This window comes from Numida meleagris, chromosome 10 (assembly GCF_002078875.1).
Source record: "Numida meleagris isolate 19003 breed g44 Domestic line chromosome 10, NumMel1.0, whole genome shotgun sequence".
NCBI lineage: Eukaryota > Metazoa > Chordata > Aves > Galliformes > Numididae > Numida > Numida meleagris.
In genome coordinates, this window is record NC_034418.1 from 16,600,759 (window position 1) to 16,627,104 (window position 26,346).

Sequence of the window (26,346 nt, forward strand, 5' to 3'; positions counted from 1 at the left end):
TTGCGCTGCGGGCTCCGCGTGCGGCCGGGCGCGGGGTGTGCCGCCAGCACGGCGCGCAGGGAACGGGTGCGCTCGCTATCGCCTTTGTAACGCGTTTGTTTTCCTTTTTTTTTTTTTTTTTCCCCTCCTTTTTTTTTCTTTTTCTTCCCAAAACGAGAGGCAGCGTCTCGCCTGCTCGTCTCTGCTTAACGCAGAGCTCGCTGCGAGCTTGGTTTTAGCGAAGGGTGAAGTTGGGGGAACTTCGCGTTAAAAATAATTCCGCTGATAAACCACGTGCTGTCTGCTGGGGGATTCTTTTGTAAAATTTGGAGCGTTTGGAGCAAACTGATGCACCATCCCGTGTTCTGTATTGTAACACGGGGTGACCGCAGTGCACACGCAATGGAGTTGTGCGTTAGTGGCACTGGCTGTGATTTTTTCCTCAAAAGAAAAGCATGTAATTGGTGAGAAGTGCCCTGGTATTTCTTGTCCAGCCTCCTTTATTTGTGCTCGAGAAGAGGAGCAGGACTTGGTTCTGTTGGGTGGGTGCTCCCAGGGCAGCGGTGTTTCTGGAGTTTGTTTAAAATGGGATGCAGTGACCTGCGATTGCAACATTTCGTGTCCTTTAACTTTTCTTTTAATCTGGAGGAAGCGCAGTTCCGTACATCGACTGCCCTAATTAATGATAATTAGAATGCAGCATATATCAGAAAGATAGAGTGTCCAGAGCAGAGGCTCATTTGCTCACTGCCTTCTGCTCCCTTCAGTACAGGCAGCAGTGCCTGTATCGCTTCGATAAGACTGACGCTTCTGTTGCAGTTTTTGCTCGATTTAGAAGAATAAAGGAAATTTTTGCGTCTGTACTTAATTAAGTTGCTATACCTTGAAATGGAAGAAAAGAGTTGAGCCGATGATTTGGTTTATGGTGAAGCCCTGCAAAGCCACAATTAAATTAGATGGACGGCGTGTTCATCTTCGGTAGCAACTCGCTGTGTGCAGTCTATTTTAAATCAGAGCACTTTTTAGGTAAAGCAGATATTTTGGTCTTGTGAGGATTGCTGTTTAAATTTATAAATAATTCAGGAAGTGAATCTGTCAGTTATCGTACAGTTAATGTTTCGTGTCATTGCGCAGAGCCTCTGATTATTATTCTTCTTTTTTCCCCTCTGATTTAAACAGCTTATTTAAGCGGTGCAAGATTGGTTCAAATGAATATCTATAGCAGAGCAGCACGCTGCTGTACTGCTGAAGGAAGGTAGTAATGTTCTGGACTCCGGGGTGGAGAACCTGAGGATAAGTTTAGCAATTTCACATATTTCCCTTTTATTTTAGGATGGTAATATCCAAGACCAGTAGCAAAAATGAAATTGTTTTGCACAAGTAGTATATTCTAAGGAGGAGACCAAGTAACGTTGGTTAGTTGCTATGTTGGCGTCACAATGCAGCGTTCTGGGCCGAGGTTTTCCCATGTGACTAATTGGAGCGTCCCGTGCTTGAGACGTTTGCTTCGTCACGTGAGTGAGAAAGTCTCTCTAAAGAGTTAAAATGCATTGTAGGATTTCTGCCAATGGATGGGTTCGTGTGACAGTGTGCAGGAGCGCTCCGCCGGTCGCTTTGCACGTCCTAACAGATGATTCATGGAACAGGAGCGTGTAGCATATTTTCAAAGGAGGGATTAAATGTGGACGGGCAGCCAGTCTGCGGGCGCATCGGCGTGGGGTAACGCGGTTCAGATAATGCCGCTCGCTTGTGCTTCTGTATTCCGTGCCATTATTTCATCATCGTTTAATGAGATATTTCAGCGTTGCTCTCGGTTTTCTGGGCGTCTTCGGAGTGTATTCAAAATTCTGGAGGCAAGTGAGACGCAAACCAGTTGTATCAGTACGGGTTCTGCATGGCGCTGCAGAGGGTGAGCCAATTAACGCTGAGCGTAGTGGAAACCATCGAGGGCATTTAAGAGAAAAACTGACATGTTTCTCTGTTTGGAAAAGGAATGCTCTGTAGGGACAGCGCGAAGAGTTGTTTTAGCCACTCTCCTATCGTTTTGATAGAGTGCGTTAATGCAAACACTTCATTTGCAAATCTTGTGAAAACAGGGTAAGCAGAAGAAAGGATACGGGAGCAGAATGAATCATTTATGCTTGTTTTGCTCTGTCGCCGTTCGGGTGGTGTCACATTAACTCGGTGCCATTTTAAATGCCCCGTGTTACCCCCAGAACCAGCACCAGTAAAAACCAGTAGGGCTTGTGTTCAGAAGGAGCCGAACGAGCTTGTGAGCTGCTCATGCTCACCCAGGCCTGGCAACCAGAATAACTGGAACCTGGGACGCTGTGTGCAACCCGGCTCCTGAATGCGGCGAGCTGTGCGTGCGGGGCTGTGCGGTGCCCGAGGATGGAGCTCGCTCCGGAGGGGTGAAGAAGTCTGAAGGCATGTGTTCTGTGCGGTGTATGGCTGGGGTTTGTGGGTGGTGTTGATTGGGAAATCAACATCTCCAAAAAAAAAAAAAAAAAAAAGGGGTTGTTATACAGCTGGAGGAGTTCCTTGTGCTGTCCTTGCTTGCATCTGTACAGATGTGTCTGGCACCACGTGTGTCCTTGCAGGCAGAAAGATGTGTTGGAAGAGAGGGCGGCGTGGATCCTGCCGGTTGTGTTCTTAAAATGGATGGAAAGCTGTGGCTTGGGTGGGGGCACTCGGAGCACGGCATGGCTCTGGGCAGAGGGTTGCAAGAAGGGCATGGTGCTGCTGCTGCTGTTATGCTCAGCTGAGTTTTGGTGTCCTAAAGGGGTGATGATGCAGAAGCTGGATTGGTGGCTCCCCTTTTTCCTGGTTTAGGAGTTCCTCTTCCATGACGCAGGACTGGTTGGGATGCTCTTGTTGCCAGAGCTGTTGCTGATGGAGCCATCCTGGGCTTCCGCGCTCTCCGGAGCACGGGCTGCAGGCAGAGCTGAGTTAGATAGCCAGGAGGAATCATTTGTCTCTCTGAAATGTGAACGGTGAATCCCCGCAGTACGGCGTGTGAATGTGGGCTGGCTGGCTTAAAAAAGGAAGTCTGGGAAACCTGACATAGAGCTTAAATTTGGAAGCGTGTGGCGGCATGCAAATAATAGAAAGAAATCCCCGCTTTTTGTGAATCACTCCTATACATTCTGTGAGCTTCAGAATATAGCACTGATTGTGAGCCATTTTAGAATGGAACCTACTATTTACTTATTAATAAATAATTTTTTTTTTTGGCAGTTGCGTAGACACACTGCTTTCTCCATTTGTAGAGCTGTTAAAATAGCTGTGAAGTTAAGTGGGGTTTTGCTTATAGGTAAACTAAGCTGTGTGATTCCTGCTCGGTGATATACGTGCAACATGCTGTGTAGTACAAAACGGGCAAAGCTGTTGTAATAGAACTTGCTGGCCTTGGGCCACTGGATTATAGTCATTTGTCACTCTAATGCCATTTCAGCAATGTAGATGTTCGTTTCCAAAGAATTAAACGTGCTGGAACTGCGGTTTTCGATGGAGGTGTTTTATGTGTGATCATTAAACATACGGCTCGGGATTACGGAGCAAGGGGTTACGCTTCGTGGTGAAAAAAGTGTACGTGTGTACATGCATATAGGCACAAACACTCTAGAATGAAGAAGATGATTTAAAACTGGATTTGTACCCTTTATGAATTGTAACTTATAGGTTTAATACCGCTTATTTGAAGCATTATTCCCAATAATGGATTATTTTTCAAACACTTTAAAGGATTTTGCTAGATTAGCGCGCACGGTGATATATTCATTAAGGCCCTCGCAGAGTAAAACTTTGAAGCACGTTTGTCCTTTTCATTTTGCGTTTGACTCCCTAACGCCGCATTTAATTGCAGACGTTCTCGATATTTTAAATACATTTAACCACTTTTTCTCCTTGTTTGACAGAGTGAGATCTATTAATCCTCAGCACACGTCACGAGGTCAGGTTTTTCACCTCCAGCTGTGGGCAGGAAGTAGCTTAAATCACGGTAGCGCTGACAAAGTGATTGTGTGAGGCTCACTGAAAGCGTACACCTTGTGGAAAGGCATAACAAAGGTTAACACAAAATGAAGAAAAGCACTCCTAGGTTTACACGATGGTCACAAAAGTTAGCACGGTATAAACTAAAAATGTACAGAAGCGCTGCGGGGAATTTGGCTGGTTACAGTGTTGTGTTTGAATTCATGTATGGAAGCTTTAAAGAAGCATTATCTGTTGTTTGTCTTGGAATTAGGCTCGGAAAGGAAGGCATGGGGATCAGCTTCCATTGCATGTAACGTTAGCTCAAAGTGGAAGATGGCTTAAGGGTTTGGTGACAGTTTGATACAATGACTGGGGTTCGGCTTTGAGCTGGAAGAGAAAAATGTCCCATCTATAAGGAACTGGATAGAAGGACATCCCTTTCCAGGCCGTGTGAAAAGATGCATTTAAAAAAAAAAAAAAACACACATAAGAAAGTAGGTTTTCTTCAAAGAATTCTGCGTGTGGAAGACATCTTTTTTCCTCTTGGTTCGATCTGAACTGAGCATAGCAGCAGAAATAGCAGTGCTGCATTCCCTCAGTGCAGCAGGCGTGTTTTTTTTTTTCATACGTTCCGAGCCTGCTGTAGTGATTCACAGGCTTCCTGCCTCGCTTCTCCCCACCAAATTTGCAGGCTGGCGGATTTACAAGTGCAATTTAAAACACAGAGATCGTATATCCTTCACGCGAAGAAGCAAAGGCTTTTGTCATGAAAATGTTTTGTCTTGTTGGAGTGGGATTCCTCTGTAGGTAGTGTAGCAACGTGTTCCCTGTAGTGATCTTACAGTGTCAAGGTAATGTTAGCAGTGTGGTGGGTGCTTAGCAGCTTTGCCATATGCACATAGTGATCTCAGTGGGAACCTCTGTGTAGTTTGCTCTTTAGACTGTTGCAAAAACACACGTGTTTGAGCTTGGCTTAAAACCAGCTGATATTAGCAGCAAAGAGCCCTGAGATGCAGAGTGGATCCCCGCCGTCACATGGCAGGAGTGAGCCCTTCAGTCACACTGACCTCTGTGCAAAGGCAACGCTCAGTGCTGTGTGCTGCCAAACGTGGGCTTCTCTCACCTGGTTTTCTGCTGAAGTTCCTGCAGCGCTTGCTACGTGCTTGGTCAGGTTCATGTTAGTTTTAAAGGGGGAAATGAATTCAGTGCGAACTCTCTTCACAGAATGGGAGTAAGGAAACTGCTGGCAGGAATAAAGGGGAGGTGGAGGCGAGGTACTGACCATCTCTTTGTTTCTTGCTGCAAGAATAAGGGTGGGTAAAGAGGCAAATGGAGAAGGCTGCATGGCTTAGTGGTAGCAATGGACAATTAGATTAATCATACTCAATGTTTCTTGAACCGTGGTGTGATAAAAGGAGAGGGGAAATAGAGCAGAGAGGGAGAAAGAGTCATGGTCAGCACAAGTTAACAGCTGAATTGTAAGAACAATCTATTTCTCTTGAGTTCCATTCAGCCTTGGTCTACCCATTGAATCATATGGTCCCTAATAATAGCTGGTTGTTACTAAAGAAAGAAGTGGTGCTATAACTGTCCATAAAACATGGAAAACCTCACTTGCTGTTCCTTTACTGCTTTCAGGATACAAAACCAAAGCTGCCACTGTTTGGAAGACTATGGATCGCTGTAGTTAATTGTTACGAAATTGAAAAAAAGTCAAAGACAACTTATTTAGGCAATTCTCAATATTCATCTTGGCTATAAGCTGGGATCTCAGGCTGTGGTCCCTTCACAGGTGAAATTTATGTGAATTGCAGATAATGAAAGCTCCTTATGAAAACCTGGGACAACAGTGTTTGCAAAACTGTTCACACTGTTAATATGCTTTAGTAGTGAGATACATAAAATTACCATCCCAGATTTGCAGCTGACAAAAAATGTAGGCACAGCAGAATCCTAAAAAGGGTGAAAGAGGAATTGTCAGCTTTCGGAGCAGAAACAAAGCTGCTGGGTTTGCCCATGTCAACAAGTTTGCATTCTCAGGCTTTTGAGTTTTACCCATGTCCCAGCATCACACTGGATCTTGGTGGTGGCTCTTGTTGCTACATGTCTGAAGGGCTGCAAAGGGCAGATGCTGGCGTTTCAGTGCTGTCTTAACTGGGGAGAATGAGGGCAGTGAGTATGTATTACACTTAGTGCTAATGGCTGTCATGTAAAGGCCGTAATGGTTTTCTCCTGTGCTGTAATTGCATCCTTAAAATAGAGATCTCTCAGACTTCTCATCAGCGCTGACTCCTGGAATGATGAGGGCAGTTGTGCGTGATGTTTGTAGTTAGCTTTGTGGTGCTGCAGGTAATTGCTGGCACTGTGCTTGGAAGCTGTGCTGGCTTGGAGAGATCCCCTTGCTCCCCAGCTCGTGGCTGTATGCTGGGCTACCTGCGGTGTGGGCACACAGGATTTTCATGCTAGCATGACTTCAGTTAGTCTGAATCCTTCTGTTCTGTAGCTTAAAATCTTCAGGCTTAGCTGAGAGCTGAGGTGTTTTATAGCAGTTTGCTTTTTGCATGCCAATTTTCTTATTGCTGTTTGTACTTCAAATTCACTTTATGACGGCCCTTAAGAAATGCCTGTGATTAGTGCACAAAAGCTTATTATATTATCTTTGAAGGCTGCCTTCGAGTATAAGAAACCAACGCACTGATCTACTCACTGAGAAGCCAAATTGCAATATTTGATAATGGCAGACCAGTAATTGGAAACTTAGTTTGTATTTTCTGTCTGTATTTACAAAACAACCCATTCAGACAATAGCACGAGTGCCTGATTGGATTTACTGAATGCTTTTATGGTTTCCAAGCATTCTTTTTTACAGCATTTGGGACCGAAGAAGTCAGTGTATGCTCACGGTAGCGCATTCTTTCCAAAGCTGCCTAAATTGGTGGTGTTGGGAAGCAGAAAGTGCAATAAATGCACGATGCGCAGGTTGAAGTGCTCAGGTTGGGTTCCAGCGTGCTGCTGGGCTGACTGGAGGGCTCCCAGAAATGCTTCACCTCCTTGGCAGTGCTGGGGAGAGGATGGAAGTGCCGAGGCCGTGGAGGTGAGGGCCTGAGCGGGGCCATGGGGGTGCTGGGTCTGCATGTTCTGCTCGCTCATTTGTGCAAAGGGGAAGCTGAGCGCAGCCAGGAGACCGCGTGTAAGGGAAGACACGATGCAACATCACTGTCGGTGTTGTTCTTCTGAAACGAGCTACCTAAAAGTGGTTTTAAGATCAACAGTGTTATTATTGCACAGTGAAGCTGCTGCCATAACCGCATCCAGTTTTTAAGGCTGCCATTTAAAAATAAGGCTGTTTCACATCGTTACGATCTATGATTTAGTTGCAGCATCGTATTCATCTGTAAATTCATTTTAACAACTGTCTTGTATGTAAAATTGCATTGCAAGTAGTTAAGCACTTAAACAGTCCCTGGAGGAGGTGGCACACTCATGGTGTCCCAATTTTCTTTTTAACTTCAGTACCCCTGCAAAATAGCAAATCGCTGCCATGGGCAGTGCTGCGTTCTCTCAAGTTTCTGCCTGCTACCTCTCACATGTCAGGATGGGAGAGGAGATGGATGGCTGCGTGTGTACTGAGAATCAAAACAATAGCTAGTGTCTTCGGTTTCTGTCTGCCAGCAGCACGTTTGTCATCTGATGAGCTGATGGAGGGGACCTGAGCTCCTGCAGAGGACAACAGAGTAAGAACCTCTGCTTAATTACTGTCCAACTTCAACAGTTGGAGAGCTTAAAAATATTGGAGAGGTAATGTTTTCAATGTGGTTAGACATGTTTTATTGTAGTGAGCCCCTTGTGTCGTCTTTGTGTTTTTTCTCCAGGTTGCTGTTTCATTTTCAGCTGTTTCTCTGTGAGGTTATAACCTGTTCTTGGCAGTTCGCAGCTGCAGAGGGCAAAGTCTCTCTCCTTGCTCCCAACCTCTTGCATCTTTTGCTTTGTACAGGCTCCTCACCTCCGATCCCCACCCCCAGCACAAAGCAGCAGCCTGGATAGCTTTCTCTGGCTGAGTAGAATAATCTCGCTGATCTGTTCGGTGTGCGCCAGGGCTGGCGCAGGAGAAAGGGTTGGATTGGGATTGTGGCAGGAGGAAGAGGAGAGCAAAAGCTGTGCCCACGGAGAATGCGGTGCAGCAGATGGTGCTTGGTTTTGATGGTCAGGCGGTGTCTGCTCTTACTGCCGCTGTTAAATGCATGGTGCCTTGCTGCGTGGTTACCCCTGTACAGACTCAGAGTATCGTTAGCTTCTGCATTGTCTTATTGTCTTATTTTTGGTGGCTGGTGTGGTTTTGATAGATGTGTAGGTTAATGTTCAGCTTCCCAGGTGAAGACTCACCCAACTACAGCTGTGAGAGCTCAGAACTCCCGTGATGTAGGCTGAGTTGGGCCTTCAGAGGAGGCCTGGCAGCCCTGCTGGGTGGGCTCAGTTGCCTTCTGAGCTGCTAATCTGTGTTCCTTGTCAGGTTGGAGTCCAGACAGCTAATTTTTACCTCCCCTAATCTCAGCCGCCTTAAATCCTACCTTGAGTAATTGCTTGTGAGAAGTGTTGTGTGGGTGACTTGTTCAGCTCTGCTGCTGCTAAGGATAAACTGTAGTTTTCCACCACTACAGTTATGAAGAAGCCATCCATTCTTTTCCCACGTTTCTTTATTTCCCACTGCGTTTTTTAGCTTGCCTGACAAATTGGAAGAGCAGTGCCTGGTGTAACATCGTCCCCTGGGATGGGTCTGTATCGATCCTGTGAGGTATTATTCCATTGAGAAGACGTGAGCAGTAGAAAAGAGCAAAGACTGTATTGAATGCACGCAAATGAATAGGACTCAAGATGCAAGCTGTCTTCATTATCATGCAGCTTTGCATTTGAGTACTTGATTTTACAAGTGTCACATTTTGGTGTTATTTCCTTACCTTAAATAATGGTGTGCCACTGAAGTCCCATAGGCAGTGTCTGCAAGGTTGGCACCTTTAACTGCATTGAAAAGGACATCTGCTGTTGAAGCTCATGGAGCAATTCACAAGAGAAGGGAGCATGAGCTGAGGCACAGGCTGTTGCGGTTGCATTACAAACACTTCTGACAATCATGCACTTGTGCAGTCCCAGAATTTTGGGTGATAATTCAGCTTTTGGAGAGAAGAATGGTCTGACAGACACAGATGAGCTCTTTCCATTTTTCTTCTGCGCTTTCCCCACCGATAACTTTTGATCCCGTGATCCATTTAACATTTGTTTCCTCCTCCTTGGCCTCATCAAGCCAGTTTTAATCTCCTTAAACCACATTAAAATGTGCTTATATTCAAACATGTTTAATTTCTTAAAACTCGGGGCTTTCTTGGAGAATTTCTCCCCGTATCTCTGCCTCCTTTTGAAATCCTTCAATGACCTTTGTTATTTTTTTAATTGCGAGTTTGAAGGAGTTGCCTCTGAGATAAGTGCAGGTACAAAAAGCCCAGAAGAAGAAAAACATTTTGCTGCCTGGGTGCTGTCAAGCACCTCCAACGCTGGCTGGCTGGCAGCCCTTGCAGGGAAGCCTGCCTTTGTTCTGGTAGCCACGGGCATCCTGCCTTGCCTGGCTAGGAATGTGCCACGAAGTTAGGCTGGTAGGAGGGAGAGCACATGTGCTGTTCTGCCACAAGTGGAAAGAAGCTGGTTGGAAACGATCCTTCCAAAATCTCAGTTGCAAAATTACCTGCTAAACCAAGCTTTTGTCAACTTCAGGGAGACACCGATTTCTGTCGTACGTCTGGAATTCAGGTGGACTTGTGTGAGCTGTTCCAAGACAATTTGCTATTTAATGTGGCCAAAACAGCGTTCTCCAGATGTAAAACCAATTTTACTGTGTTCTTAGGGCTTCGTTCTGCTGTAGGTATCTTGCACAAAGGTTGCAGCCCTAATGATTACAGGCTGGCGGAGAAGAGTAAGGGCTAACACTGAGGTATTTCTGCTGGGAAGTATTAGATAAAGTTAGTAAGAGGTTGTTTTGACTGTCTCACATGTAACAAAATAATTGTTAGGCTGGCTGTGTTCTAGAACAACTTCATGTTCCAACTTCACTCTCCGCAATGCTTATCGTGCTATAATAAGTCAGGTCAATTAATTTTTTTGTTTGTTTTCATTATTGGAAAAGTTCAGAAGTTGCACACTCATGCAATAACAAGCTCAGTGCAAGCAGAGCATTGGATTTAATGTCTGCTAATTGCAAGCAACCAGCTTGAAGCTGGTGTTTTCAAGATATTAAAAGCCCTGTCAAGTGTAGCTGAAGCCCTTCTGTCACCAAATGATTGCTGAGTGAATGATAAAAGTGCATTGCTGTCATTAAAAACAAAATCTTCCCTCTTTATTCTAGCATTACTTAAAAGGTCAAGTAGTGGCTATGGTTTTGGAGCCTCTTTTTTGCAGAAGAATCTCTAGAGGGAAATGCTCTGTATGAGAAATATGGAGGTGGCTTCGCTGAGACAGCCCTGCTTTGGAGGATGGAAGATAATGAGTCTTCCCATGGGTGTGGAGGGTATGCTGCTCTCATAAAGTAAATGATGTCTGTGTGAGGTGATGGGATGATTTTTATTCTACTCCACCTTTTTTTCCCTCCCTAACTATAGCCAGCTTCTTCGAGCTGGTTCCTCTTTGCGGCAGCTGCTGTTTGTTTGAAATGGAAGAACTCCAGTAAGTGCCTTATTTTTGGTAATAAAAAGAAGGGAGTACATGAACAGAGTGAGTTTGGGTATAAGAAATCAGCTAGAGTTTTGGCAGATATTGTTATGATTACCAACCAGGGCATTGGTCTTACTTAAAATGTTACATCGTTGATGAAAGCTAGTAGTAATGGAAGAGCCCAACTCGCTCTGCTTTGGTGGACAGTTGAAATATAATCTTTGTGATCATCACAGAATGGCCTGGGTTGAAAAAAGACCATAATGATCATCTAGTTTCAACCCCCCTGCTGAGTGCAAGGTTGCCAACCATTAGACCAAGCTGCCCGGAGCCACATCCAGCCTGGCCTTGAATACCTCCAGGGACGGGGCATCCACAACCTGATAAATTGGTCAGCTTGTGTTCATACTAGTCAGTGATTCTGTTTCTCCAGGGATCTGAAAACAGGCTTCTGAAAACTGTCATTTCTGTAATAATGGACCTCTGAGATGTGTGGAAGATGCCAAACTTTCTTCAGCTGTAGGAGTTCTGTAATAACATCCAAGAAATCCTAACTGGAAAAAAAGGGAAAGCGCAGTCATGCGGTGTTGGCATTCTTATTTATTTATTTTGTTAAGCCTATGATTGCTTAAATGGTAGAAAGGCAGAGTTGCACTGACTCATGCTCTCTGTTGACCTACATTTACCTAGCTCAGATCTTTCTCCGGGCACTGCGTACATTTGTCTGTGTTCTAGTTCCAAGCTCCAGGCTAGTGATAAAGGTCTCAAAGCTGTACTAAGTTTGCTCACAATGCATTGGGTTTTCAACTGTTGAAAGCATTTATGTGTAACCCCTCTGCCATAAAATTCAACTTTATTTCTGTAGTTCTTATTTATAAAAACGGACAATTTAATCTTAAGTATTGATTTTCTTTTTTCTGCAGTCTTTCTAGAGGATATATCAGCATATCATTTTTCTTTCCAGAAACTTATTGGCCTAAAATACTGCTGTTTTGGCCGTGATACAGCTGTGAAGATGGCCAGTGGCTGGTCTTAGCTCCTGGATATGGGAGCTTGCCTGTCTTGTGTTTTTTCTTTAAGCACCTTAGCAATATGTTTCATTGGGTTTGAAAGATCAGAAGGCCTCGTATCAAACAAGCGATGGGCCACGTACTAAGACTAAATGGATTTCAGCCTCAAAAGGAGGGAGAGCTGGAGGAAGGTTGACGTTCCCTTTTCAAGACAAACTTGACCAAGTGTGTGGGTGAAGGAAAGGGTGTGAGAGAAGCACTTCATGTGCTGCTGGGATGGCTGGTATGAGAGCATTTTCTCTACTGATAACACCCAGGTGCACTTATACATGCAGCTTTCTGCTGCCACCTCTGTCTGCAGGGGTCACTTCCTTCCTCTACTCCAGCTTATCCTGAGAACTTCCACAAAGCATTCATCTCCGTGAGCAAGACTGTATAGCTTACGGTAAAAGTGAAGTAATGAAATAGTTTATGCATATGTGGACTAGTTTTTACTTGTTACGCCTTGTGCTTAGATAGAGTTGAACTATTTCTTGCCACCAGCAAGTAAAAGCTGCGTTTTTAACTCTCTTGTGGAGAAGCAGTTGAAGTGGGGGAGCGTTCGCAATTGAAACTAATTTGACTGGGAGATCTGAAGCTGTTGGTTATCAGATGAAAGCCACTTTAATGCTGCTTGAAAGCAAGAGTTGACACTTCATTTTCCTAGCTTTCTCGTTGCACAGGTGATGCCAAGACGATGATGCATGAGCAGTGCTATTTCTACCCGCTTTTCTAGGACAAGCGCTGTGTGATGTGTATTCCTCCTCCTTGTGCTCCTCTGGAGAGGGTTCGTGTGGCTGCACTGGAACAGCAGCAGAGATTGCATTCCAGGCAGGGAGTGATGTTTTGGAAATGCTTAAAGCAGAACACAGCAAAAAAAAAAAACCCAACAGTTGACATGCAGAGAGCTTGCAGGTCAGGCACTGTAATCCTTTGGGGTCCTCCAAGAATTTGTTTGCCCTCCTTGGAATGAGTTGTGCTGCTGCTGCTATTGTTTGCTTAGTTAAGACGTTGCTTGATTGGTTATGCTAATCGCTTACAGAGCTGGAAAAGTGCTTCTGCTTTCATTGCTGTGCGACGAAAAACAAATTTTCTTGTGAGGATTTGGTTAATTGTCGTTCTGTAATTTATGGTACAAACAGATGCGGTTAGTATCAAGGATTTAAAGATGATGTCATTGATGGCACTCTTTGTTCAAAATGGCTTAAAATCCGCTGGAATGCAGACACGTCTCGTGCCGTTGTAATCAAATTAGAGGGATGAATTTAAAAAGGCATTTCAGTGTTATTGTCAATTTTATTGGTGTTTCGAATGGCAGTTAAGGAATCCTGGAGGTATTGCTCTAAAAGAGGGGTTTGACAGAAGAACTTGGGGAGGTATGTACTTGACACAGGGGAGTTCTGTCCCTTGCAGTGTGTCAGGCTGAGCAGTAAAGCTGGTGATACCAGGCTTGCTAGCAAGTTTTGGAAATGCAGTTGAAAGTCGGCTGTACCAGCTTCAGCGGGCTCATCCAGTGCTCGCAGCTTGTATTAAAGAAAAAAAATGCATTGGAAAAGTGATTGACGTTTTTAAAAGAAACTACATCTGCAGAGTATTTATATAACGTTCTAATGTGTCCCAGTTTTAATTTCTTGAAGAAGGAGGCACAGGCAAGGGTCCCGAACTCATAATTACACCATTTTGTTAGGTGGAAATAAAGCAAATAAATCTGAAGAGCTGATAACATACATTTTACTTAAAGATTGGAGTGCCTGTGCCATTGGCAGCTTCAAGTGGAAGAAGGTCTCGTGTTAGAACTGCACAGAGTGGGTTTAATTTTGCTTTGATTTTTGTCACTTGAGTGATAGCTGTTGGTGGTGGCAGCATGTGAAGGGAGCAATGTAATGCATGTTGTGTGCCATCTTGCCTCGTGCTATCTTGGTTTCATTGTTAAAAACATTAAAATGGATGGAAAACCCATCAACTTCTGATCATGTGGTGTACAGAAGACATTTTGCTTTGTTCCTATGTGATTGCTTGCATTAATTAAAATGTTTATGTTGATGTGTTTAATAACGTATCGTACGTGTCTGGCACATGGTCCAATTTGGTTGCAGTTGTGAATTGCAAAATGGAACAGCTCCATCAGCACTTCCCAGGTTTACTGCTTTGTTTTTCCATTCCAGGCAGAGGTCTGGAAACACTGCTGGGGAAGTGGGAAGGTGGTAGGGGTGGATTTGTTTCTCCAAAGAGTTCCACAAAGTCTCCTCCTCTTCAGCCCCCTGCAGGAGGGACTGTCGTGTTCCATCTGCTTTTCTAATATTAGCTACAAGTGGAAGATAGCTGAAAGTCATCGTTTGAGAGTATTTTCACACTGCTAATCTGCAGCAGGAACGGAGCTCACCAGGCTTTTGAGTTATTTAAAGGATCCTTGAATGCTCTTAATGCAAAGTTGATGGATATTCTTTAAAGGCAGATAAACTGGGGAGCAGCAGGAGGAATGCAATGCAAGGTATACGTACTGCTGAAAAGAGAGAGGATTGCTTCTTGGGAGCTGGAGCAGAAAGCTTGTACGTAGGCTGCAGGATGGTTGGGAGGTGGATCAGATTTAACTCTGAATTAAGCCTCTTGGGGATTATGTATCTTTAAATGTAAGTCTAGGGGCAACATTACAATAGGAAATTTTCACAACTCTGCGGCGTCTTGACAGAGCTTTATTCCCAAATCTGGTGTTGGTGGAAGGCCGGCCTCTCCTCCAAGCATTATTCCTGCTCTACCTCATGAGTTGCCATTGACATCATTGATTGCCAGGTGTTTGGCACGCTCTGCAGGCTGCTGCCCTTGTGCAATGCAGGATGTAGATTTATCAGTTCCTGAAAAACGCAGCGAGGTGCTGAACTTTAATTTGCTTGGAAGAAAGCTTAATTTTTGTCTTAAATCTGTGAAGCCCTCGGGGTAATGAAGTTTAGCTTTTTGCTGGTATAATTTTGTAGTTTGGGGGGATTTTCACATTGCCATATGTACTTTGGTCTATGTAATACCAACAGTAGTATACATGGGTTTTCCTAACTGCTCTGCTTTCTATAGCCTTTAAGTTGTGACACTGCATTATTCAAAAATACAGTGCCTAGTGCTTCTATAGAAATGGCATCTTAGTAATTTACATAATATCCCTTCATTATTCTGTGAAAATACTCAGTTTGTATCAAGTGTGTATGGGGAATGACCATACTAAATGCGCAAGGAAGCACAATCCCGTCTCATCTCAACATGGCTTTTTCATCTAAACTTCTCAGTAATTGTTTAATTTTTCATATCTTAATAATTAACATTTTAATGAACTGAAATGTAATGAACTGTAATGGCAGCGTAAGGCATGTTAGTTCCCTGTGAGGCTGGACCTGCTCAGTGTTCGTGTGCGTTGGCATTGCTCGGGGAAGTAAAGTGTAGGTATCTGTGCTGTTCTAAAAGGTAAAACTGATTGTGTTTGGGGCTTGGATGAGCTGACACAACTCCTGTGTCTCGCTCTACGTTTGCTGGTTTAGAACTGGTCATGGGTTGCTCTGGAGTTCGTGCTGTGGATACCCCTCTCGTCTGAAGGAGAAAGCACTGTGTAGAGTTTTGGCAGCTGAAGTGGTTTGCTAAAAATTGAGGGAGAGTGAGGGCTGGGGTGCAAGGAGGTAAGTTTTTGGCTTTCAGCACACGAGCCGCTCTGCCAACATGTTTTAAAAAAAAAAAAAAAAGACAATTTACTCTGAATTTATGAATTGCGTGGGATGTAAGTCCTTCTTTAACAAAAATCTTTTTTTTTCCTCTTTTATTTGTAGTATATTTTTGGGGAGTTCAGCCCTGATGAGTTTAATCAGTTCTTTGTGACTCCACGATGCTCTGTTGAGGTAAGATCTACTTTTTTTTTTTTTAATCAACCTTTTTAAGTTGCTCCTCTTGGCATATATTTGAAATATAACAATACCGTTATTTTTTATCATTCTCTTAGCTGGCAAATGTACAAACTGGAGATATTCAACAGGAGTCATCTTTTTATGAATGTGGATGTCAAGTCACGTTTTAGAAATAAGAAATGGATTATTCTGCCTTCTTCCTGTCTTTCAGAGCTGCAGTAGCTGACATTGTAGTGATGAGATGTTGAAAATGAGTTATTCATCCCTATTACCTCTGTTTGATTGCCTTTTTCTTTTTCTAAGAGGTGGATGTAGAGAACTTTCTCGGCAGTGTTCTTAGTTTTGAGTAAGGTGAACTTCTAAATTCTGAGCCTTTTGAAGCTCTTTCTTGTCTGTTCTTTCTTTTCTTATTTTCAAGTGAAATGCTGCTAATGATCGAACCTACTCTAAAAAAAGGAAGGGCTGTGCATGAGGTCTGAGAAATGAGAATGTGATCTGTGATCAGTAATGCGTTAATTACAGTTGAAGTGAGGATCACAGAATGGAAGAGGCTGTCTAAAGTGTGTTTGAGTTTGGAGCATACCACAGATGCTGTTGCAGTTTCTTATTCTCTGTATTTTTTTGGTAAGAGAGTGAAGAAACCACTTTCCTCTACGATGAAGAACACTGTAATATGCTGTTGTCCTAATTTTCAGTCTTGAAAAATAATTTTCCCCTTAGCTCACTTTCCACATTTTTCCTCCAAGCCATCCTCCCTCCTGAACACAGAGGACACAGACACTTCAGTTGGAGCTGAGCACATTCTTATGTCACATTTTACACATCTGACGAGCATTGTTAATGTCACTTAGTTTCCTGTAACTTAATTTTCCAAGTATATATTTTCCTAGGTGTAGTACACCTGTAGCAACAATAAAAGTGCTTAAAGGCAATGGGCAGTGGGTCAGAAATTGAAGGATAACTTCTACTTGCCTTTAGGCAAGTAGTTCTGTGTCTTCTCTGGGAGATGGGAAACAGTGTAGAATAGATCTTCAGGTAAATGTTTCTTCTGCTTTTATTAGTATTTCCCCACCATTAAATACAGTAACAGCAGCGAGATGTTTGTGTCCTGTAGCAGTTATCCTAACATGAAAATGTCGGATCTTGGCTTCTGTAAAGCTATTCTCACTGAGTATGCTGAGGAAGCACGAACTTTCAATGGAAAATGAAGCAAGACTGCTTCAAATACCTGTCTCAAGAGTACCACTTGCTGGTTAGCTGTCAAAATCGAAACCTGATGAACAGTGTTCCTTACATTTGTCCTTGATCTGGTTCAGTTCATTGTTTTAATTATCTGGCTGATGGAAAAGAAGAGCTAAATTATGAAACTGAAGTGGTGATTGACATACATTCTGTTTGAGGACAGTGCCAGCCCTGGGAGTCCCAGCACCTGTTGGTGCTGGTGTCCTTCTGAAGTCCCTTACTTACCCATTGTCTGAGGCAAGAGACTAATTAAAACTAAAAGTTGTCTAGAATGTCTCCTCCTAAATGACTTTTTGAACATATGTTCTATCAGATATCAGTTGACTGACATTATTCAGATGACCCAGTTACATGAAACAAGTAAACTCAAATCTACTGTACACATGCTGGTGATTAACCATATATATAGTGACCAGTAGGTAGGCTGTTGTATTTTTCATCTTTTTTTTTTTCACTTTCTATTTTAGTAAGCCATTGGAATTGGAAAATGGAATGAGATATGAGTTTTGTTGCGAACTTTTGAGTGTAAATTTAAAGTATGAACTTCTTTTGTCTTAACTGTAAAAATACATATAATCTATTCAGTGTTCATTTAGATAATAGGTTCTTGACAGCTTGGAGCCTCTTCTCCACCTATTGATTTTGATTTTTGATGTGGAAGTTCAATTTATTAAGATGTTTTATTGTTCACAGATGGATTTTACAATATACGTGCTTGCTAATAATGCAGTTATAGAAGTATTTTTAGCTACCTCTGACACACTGCTGTCCACAGTGCCTTAAATATGCAATATGTGAATATTTGCACTTCTACAGAAGTGAAGGCTTCACTGGATGTCTCTGAGACTTGTTACACTGTTATATCGGTATTACAGCACCATTGGACTGCCCGATGTGTCCCACTGGAGAAAGAGTTCAGCTGCTCTCCAGGCAGCTGCAGGGCTGCTACGTAGCAGGGGCAGCCAGTTTATGGCAGTCACAAGAGAAGGCATTCAGCTGCTGGGGGGAGGCCATGGAGGGATTAGAAATTGCCCACCTCTGCTTACACAATAGAAAAGGTTCTATCAGTCTTTGAGTCCATAAAATGATGCCAGTGTTTTATACAAGAGTGGTTTACAGTCCAGATGGTTTCTATGCACTGGGATTATATTATGCTTAGAATGATCATCAGAAATACTTGTTTTTGTTACATGCAATTACTTTAACAATAGATAGTGTTGCCCTTGAAGTGTTTCAGCTAGTAGCTGTATCAGGTTGAGAGTCAAAAGGTTTAGTTGTGAATGTCTTCTGTACAAAGCTCTGTTTTATCCTTTCCCAGGTAATGTGGTCTATCTTTGCTTCAGCTTTTATTTGAAAAGAAGATATGTTTCTTGTTTTTAAAACCATAGCGAGTGAGTTGATGATGGAAGATCTTGATGCTGTGAGGTGAAGTGGTTTAGAAGTTGATGAGCCTATGATGTGTAACCAAGATAATCTTTATCTTTCAGTAATGGTGGTAATCTGCAAGGACACTCGAAGCTCCAGTACAGGATTTGATAAATATAGAACCATCAGTTCAAGACGCACTCAGAAAATTAGACCTTAACAATGGGGTTATTCTTAAAGTATTGAGATGTTTCAAATGAAATTGTTGTTAATAAGAATTTATTTCATTTCTTTTCTTTATACAGCTTCCCCCTTACAATGAAACAGTTTCATGCAGCATTAAGTCTACAGGTAAGTGTTTCCTCGTGGTGAGAATTCAACACCTGCTTCTGAAAACTTAGTTTTGAAACTTTCCCTAAAACTGCTACAAGCTCTCTTTAAATTTGTTCTTTAGAACTCAGCAGGCGTATCATCAGGTTGCTTTCTTAAGCCCATATATTGCGTGGGACTATTTGAAAATGTTGTGTTAGACATCAGCTAATTAATGTGGACTTGCTTCTCATCATCCTGCTCAAATAGTGTAGAATGTAACTGTAAAACCATGAGGGGCTGGAGCTTGCTGGTGAACTTGTACTGGAGAAGCTAGTGGAGTTTTTTTTTTTTTTGTGAATCTTAGGGTAGAGAAAGGAAGCTGAGATTTACCCTGATGTATGTGAGAATGATACAAATGACATCCAGATCTTCTTGAGGTTAATCTAAATGTTTAACTGGACATTTCTTAGAAGTACTTAATGGAGAACCAGATGCACGTGTTTAAGAACACCAACTTGTTATGCTTAGCAACTTTGGCCTTGCCTTTAAAAGTAAATAAGATAGTCAGTTATAAAAGGGACATCAGGCCCTGCTTGAAAGCAGGTGTGCAGCACTATAGAAAATCAGGCAGCTTTATGTAGTGCAAGACTAGTTTTAGGACCCCAAGTAATTTTAAGCAGGAGGTTGAGAAGTTCATTAAAAGGGCTGTATGGTGGTACAGACTGTTACTGGTGACACAGGAGTGCCCAGTCATAAGTTGCTTTGTCTAACTATGGATTTGTGTTCTTTAAGACGTAGATTTTGATGTTAACAAGCCGTACAGAAAGTTGGTTTGTACAAATGTTTTTCAGATCATTCCTAGATCCTGAGAGAATCCCTCCCAACCCTGAGATTAGGTAATGACAGCAAATTAGGTTTTGCCTGAGAAGTGTCTTTTAACAGGCTTGCACTGTACTGTGCATGCGTATTATCGCTGTGGTGGCTGCATAAGAAGCTGTGGAAACTAAAATGGAATGCTGTGCTTATGCAGAGTATTTGTAATTATAACGAGGCGACACGTACTGACCACGTTGTCACCCTGTAGCCTAATTTTTTCTACTGATCTCAGTATTTAATTTTATTACATAATGAGAAGACTTGTTAATACTTACTAGGAATAATCAAATCACAGCTGAAGCTCTAATATTCAGACTAATTAGTTCTAAGTATTCACAGCTTTGGTTATTGTACATAGACTTTGTCCTGGGAGCATTTGTTGCTACTTGTTTCAATATGCTGTCATGTTGTTGGTGACAGATGCTCTGTTTCAGTGCATTCACCAATTGTACTGTGAGCTAGATTGAAACAAAATTGCCCAGAAGCCAAGTGGAAAGTCAAAACAAATAGGAAAAAAAAATTACCTCTCGTTTTTCAGAGGAGCTTCACACGATCTCGTGGCAAATGAGCTTCTGCCAGGCAGCCCATACACTGACTGGAGTAGATACTAATGCTTATGATTTAATTCCTGCTGCAAGGTGTGAAGTTCAACTCCCTGCTTGCAATCTCCTAATTTGTATTAAATGCTGGAATATCTCTTGGCTAGATTTTATCCGACAAAGTTCATGTTGCGCCTTTAGCTAAATTAACCGTCTGCTGCAGTTATAAGCAGTGTTTTGTTTTCTGCCCTCCTCTTGCCCTGACTTGGCTCTTGTGATTGTCTAGTCCACAGTAAGCTGATTAGTCCACCAGAACAGAAGAAAATACTCTCTTGGACTATTTTTTGCCAGGTTAGCTCTGGGCAGTGCAGGTGCTGGAAGCTTTGCTGGAGGAGCTGGTGAGGAGGGCACACCTGAGACCCCTCTTGCTTTTGGCTGCAGTAGACTTAACTCGCAAAAGGAAACCCTTCTCTTTGTGTCTAAGCAGTTATTGTTGGTTTTTTTTTTTTTTAAACTGAGATTTTGAAGAAGAAACAGAAGGCCCAGATTGTTTGGAATTGGTAGGAGTTTGAAATGTGCCCAGTCATTCCTTCTCATTGTGATTGACAGAGTACTACATGTTAGCAGTGGTAGAGAACTAGCTCTTGGTTTGTGTGGGAACTAACAAGTTACTGCAGAAGCAGAAGAACTAATAGACAATAGTTGCCTTGTGGATTTGTGTCCCGTGTCCCCTATAACCCATTGCATTTGCAAGCAGACAAAGCAGTGACTGGTTGTGAGCGGTGTGTCCTGGTGAGGCAGCCTGTGCGTAGCCCTGATTGATCCAGTTTGTGCTGCTGCTAAGCAGAGTGAGGTGACACCTGAGATCTCCCAGCCCTTCCATCCTAGGTGGATAACAGCAGCATCTTTGCACCTGGGCTGCCGATTTTAAGGAGACTTAAGCCCTCTCTTCTGCGTGGTGACAGAGAGTGATTGCAGAATTAAAATTAGAATTAGGCACGATGTTGGAAAATGTGCTCACCCAGGTGTGTGGGGAGGGCTAAGCAAGTCTGAAGTTCAGGCTCTTGTTAGCACCATTTGGAGAAGACAGATTAGTACAGGGAGTCTTTCCCTTTTTCAACCTTCCTTCAGTCTAACTGGCAGCAAGACTGAGACATCAGATGTGTTTACTTGTCATTTGGTTAATGAAACAAAGCATTGAGAGAAAAGCAATTAACATCTGTATTTACAATTTTTTTTATTGGCATGAAGTTATATTTGGAAATTGTGTGAGATAAGACCATGTAAAATACATGATTACTTCGTTGATTTTTGTTCATTAATATGTAGTATTTTGTTATTGCATGTATCAGACCTCAGCACACATTGTGTGTTACACTTCATTTGATATTATAAATCTGCATATTTCACAATTATTTTTTTTCAGTTAATATTTTTCCCAGCTGGCTTCTCTAGATGGCACTTGAAGTTTTGGAACAGTTTTGTTGACAGCTATGCATGAAAATATTCTCCAGACTCTGCCCTTGCACAGGGTTATTTCTGTAGGAGTGCGAATAAGTTTTTTCTTCTGGAACAGTCACTTGCTCTTTTATTGTTTAAAACGAAAAATAACCCCTCTTAATTCTGATGAGCATCTGTGATATACGTGAGACCATGCATCTGTTGACACTGGATATATAAGTTGCAGAAAATCTTTAAAAACTGTTGGTGTATCAGTGTATTCTCTTGGAAATAGTGTTGTGCAGTTCACAGATAATAGCCTTAGAAGTTTGAAATGTGCTTTTTAGCTTCCCTTCTTTTGAGGGAACATAAGATGTAAGAATGAATGTCCTTGAAACCGGGACATCTGTATCATGGGAAGACCTGCAAAACTAAATGACCAGCAAGCACTACAATGTGGGCTTACCTTTAACACTTCTGAGATGCAGAAATGTCATTAATTTTCTCTCTTTATGGACGTGGTTATGACCGAGGTAGTCAGTAGTTGGAGCACATGCATTATAAAACTAAGTTCCATGAAATTGCAATCCTTCGTGACTGATAATATATAGTGATACTGCAGCGTACTATGAGAGTATTTCATCTCATTTCTTTAAAGAAGATGTCAGGTTTCAGGATGAATTTATAAAATATAACCCACAAGCCCGCTGGTTGTACGTATGAGTTGAACGTTGACTTCCACTGAGGTTCATCTGTTACATGAGACTGATTTCAAGGCAAGAAATACATCACGCTGTCATCGTCGTAAATTTTGCTGTCATAAAATTTGGTAAATTATTGATTCACCGAGAGTTCAAAAAGCTGCAGTTGCATTGTTTCCATACAATTAAAAATAAAAATATTTTTTCAGTCAGTAGTGATTATGATTAACTCTTTTATGTGCCGGGGAAAAGTGTGAAATTATTTTTAAAGGCTTGAGCTTTCTAGTTTCCCGTGGGAAAAGCTGGCTTTGGAAGAAGTGTGGGGTTAAATATTGCACCATATTCTGTATGCGCTCACTCAGTAATTAAATTCAGAATATTGCTGAAGTCATTGGGCTGTAGTTGCTCTTAGTGGGCCAGTTTAGCGGGTGCTCCTTGCAGGAACACTGCAGCAGTTTTGAAAATCACAAACTCAGTTGAAGAGAAGGTCCATGGATTTCAGGAAAAAGATGTTTTAGAGATGTTCTTTAGGCTTGATCTGAAGAGTAAGAGTGATTGTTGTTTGAGGGAGTGTCACTTGTGAGCTGCAGGAAAATGGCTTTTTTCTGGATTTTTGTAGTTTTTGATAGATGTCATTGAGTAACTCACGTTTGCTTTCTTTTGTCCAGGGGAGGAGTATCAGCGAATTGAATTTGGTGTTAATGAAGTTATTGAGACAGAGTCTTCTGTGCTAAATAACACCGACTACAGTATTTCAAGCACTCTGAATCCTCAGGCTCCAGAATTCATTCTCAGTTGTGCACCTGCTCAGAAAACCCCTGATGACAGTCACGGCGAAACAAACTACAACTCAATTGACTGCCAGTTCTCTGACCCAACCGTCACTCTGGATAGTGGCTCTCATGCTGAAAATGACGGCTTGTCTGGAGGCCTTGGACAGAGGGAGCGTAAAAAGAAGAAAAAAAGACCCCCTGGATACTACAGTTATTTGGAAGACGTCAGCGACGGCGTCGCTCCCACGGAAGCTCTTGTAAACGGCCACACAAATTCCCCAGGACTTAACAGTATCAGCACGGAGGACACGGAACTGACAGGAGACATCCCCTCTCTGGCCACACCAAGGACTTGCAACAGCCCGGACAATTCTGTGGACTTCGTTCACGAAGCTGTTTCTGATGATTCTGTTTCTAGCGCACTAGACAATACCAGGACTGCAGGGCAGCCTGAGGTATGCAGGGTTACTAATTCTGAACAGTTTTGCATCCCCTCAGAGACTGGCAGAGATAGCCCTTTAAGGACAGCTGTTGTACAGCCTTATGCTGGTACTGATACTACTGAAAGTCTTGGCGTTACTAATGGACAAACACTTGAATCCTCTGGTGAGGACACAGCTGCCAATGGGGTAGAATTGCACACTGTGGAAAGCACTGACTCAGACCAAGCTAAGCCTGAGGAAGCTTCACCTACTACTGAGGCAACAGCCACGGTTGCAGGATCAGTCCCTGTTAATCAGCCTGCGAAATCGTGGGCTAGTCTTTTTCACAATTCCAAGCCCTCTGCTTCCACATCTGTGGTCTATGTTGAGACTAAATATACCCCTCCTGCCACATCTACTCTGGTCCCTGAAAAACAGGTTGAAGTCAAAGAGGGGCCTGTTCCAGTTTCAGAGGATCCTGTAGCCATAAAGATTGCAGGTATAGTTATTACACGCCAGCGGATGTTACAGTTAGAAGAGTACTATTAACTTTGCTTGTAAACAGGAGCGTACAGTGTTGATAGAGAAGGTTCCTTTCCTAATGTTCTTAGATCGACTGTTAGGACGCAGCCATGGAAGGTGTAATTTAAATAAGCTGTTTACCTGAGTAAATATTGCAGGATGCAGTAAAAATACTGCTGCTTTTCAAACAATGTGCTTAGGTGGTCTGTGATTTTTTTTTTTTTTTAAATGGACTAGTTGCATTCAACTATGTGATATTGTAACAGGCAGAGCATGTTAGAGAAGCTTGCTCTGAGAACAGTGTGTCTTATTATCCAATATGAATCCTGTATAGATAGAATCCTGTATAATACCTTCCAGCAAAGCGTTAACGTATTTATACCAAAGGAGCTGAAATTCCTGACTGGTTACAGTAGTGGAAGTGTGATGGTTAAACAGGTTCTGCTTCAAAAATTCCAATTCAGGAAACAGCCCTTAGATTCACTGATGTGCTGTTGGAATGGTCCGTCTTGCACATACTGAAGAATTATCTTTAACCATTTGAAAGTATATCATTTTATTCAGAAACAATGCTATTTGTTGCCTGTTAAAAGGGTAATCATCAGAAACTGTGCAAAGGGTGCATTCAGAAAGAATGTGTGATATGAAGGCTTTGACTCTTGGTATTGTCTGTGGTTGTAATGAGAAATACTAGAATGTGAATGTGATTGTTTTCCAACTGAAACTGCAAAAATATGAAGAAAAATAGCCTGTTAGTTGCATTTTGTGTCACTGAACAAAAATAATTATTTAAAAATTGTGAAAACAGTCCACGTGTAAAAAAAAAGCTCGTGCAGAATCCCGCTGATCTATGCCAGAAGTTAATTTACAAGCACAGCAGCAGCTCCTGTGTGACAGCATCAAGACAAACATCGTTCTGCTGTGACTGGAAGCTGGTGTGGAGATCTCTGTTCAGGACAGCCTGCAGTGTGTACCTGCCTCTCATCCATTTGCTCACTCAGTAATGGTTTCACTGCTTAACAACTGCCTATTGAGAGGAAGGCTAGTTCTGTGTCTTTTTCACTTGGATTTCACAAACACAGTTGGCTGTATCAAAGTATGTGTCCGTACAGATGATGGTTCCTGAGAACCTGTGCATGCAGAGTAACGTTATACTTCTAAAAACTTGAGCTGTCAGATGGTGATGAATCTTAAAAACGATTTTATGGCAACCATAGTAATAGATCTGCTTACCACAGATGCAGGCTCGTGTGGGTTGCTGCAGCTTTGCTAGCTTCATAGACACTGGCTGTTTCTGTACAGTTTTTTGCCACCAGGTGGGAGCAGCGCCTTTTCTTTTGTCTCTAGTATATGAAAAGAGCAATATTCCTATGCAGTTTTCTTTTGTACCTTCACTGTTGAAGAGGAATAATAGGAGTATCAATCCTTTTCCAGTGAAAAGGAATCCATCTTCTCGTTGTGGTGAATTCAGGTAGGAGTTCTACTGTAGATGAGGTGCGCCTGATTTCACATAGAATGTTTCCTTGAAGATCTGGATTCCATGTGCGCAGTGCCTTGCTCTGTGGAAAGGAGGGAGTTTCTTCCCTTTCTCTTATTTTTTTTTAATGTAAGTCATGCTTGGAAAGAAGTACATTAAGTGCTTTGGTTATGCATAAGGAGATGAAAATCGGATCTAAATTACCTTGAGTTCAACAAGCAAAATTAGCAAGTCTTTGGGCAGTGCTGGAGCTGTGAGGCCCTTCCATACAGCTTTTATTTGGGAACAGGTGCTCGAGACACAAAACACAAGTGTCTTTTCCACAGACAGATTAATTTCGCCAGTTATTACAGGGGGATTAATGGTTCACAGGCACCTTGAAATTAATCTGTTGCTGTTTGATTCAGCCTGCAGAAGTCTGTGGCTTCTTAATCCTCAAATGCGAATGAAAGCTTATGGGATAAAGAAGTGAGAATCAGGGCTAGAAAGTAAAACACTTGAACAGACTTCATGTTACTCTTTGTTGGGGAAAAAAATACTGAGCAGTTAATCTTAGTAAGTGGCTAAGATGTGCCGTGAGTGTCTGGCAAGGAGGTAATGGGAATTTTTGCAGCAAGTTGTGAACAACTGATGTCTGTGGCAAACCTGAAGGAAAGCAGGTAATGTCAGAAATGCAGAGGAGAACGTGTGCAGGGCTTGCATGTTTAGAAAGGGACCACAGTGTGGACTCTTCAGCCTAATTTAAATGCTAGGACGAACATTTAAATAATTAATTTCTAAGGGCTAGTAAGATTATAAATGGTCTGTCTTTGTCGAAAAGTTGCAAACTTGGTCAGGTTTAACGTGCCACATTTCACAGCTGCTGACTGTCCTCTGATGTGTAAATTGATAACAAATAAAGCCTTATATAATGTTCTAAGTAAGCTACAGAAATAATTGATTAGAAAACTGGCACATGTGAACGGTCGCTTAACTGTGTGCTTTGGTAAGTTGGAAAAATTTCAGTGGGGGAATCTGAAAAAATATTTTGAATCCTGTTTCCTTCCAGTGTTTTTATCGTGTAGGTGATGGAATTAACAGTGCATATGAAGCTTGTT

At 42.4% G+C, this 26,346-nt stretch overlaps 1 protein-coding gene across 1 annotated transcript in view; it reads left to right on the forward strand.

Annotated features, from left to right (window-relative positions):
• Positions 1–26,346, forward strand: part of USP10 (ubiquitin specific peptidase 10) — a 46,581-nt gene that overhangs the window by 783 nt on the left and 19,452 nt on the right. Inside the window, exons 2-4 of the mRNA XM_021408992.1 lie at positions 15,506–15,574; positions 18,493–18,538; positions 22,724–23,749. Coding sequence (XP_021264667.1) covers positions 15,506–15,574; positions 18,493–18,538; positions 22,724–23,749 — 1,141 coding nt within the window. The remainder of the gene's footprint in view (positions 1–15,505; positions 15,575–18,492; positions 18,539–22,723; positions 23,750–26,346) is intronic.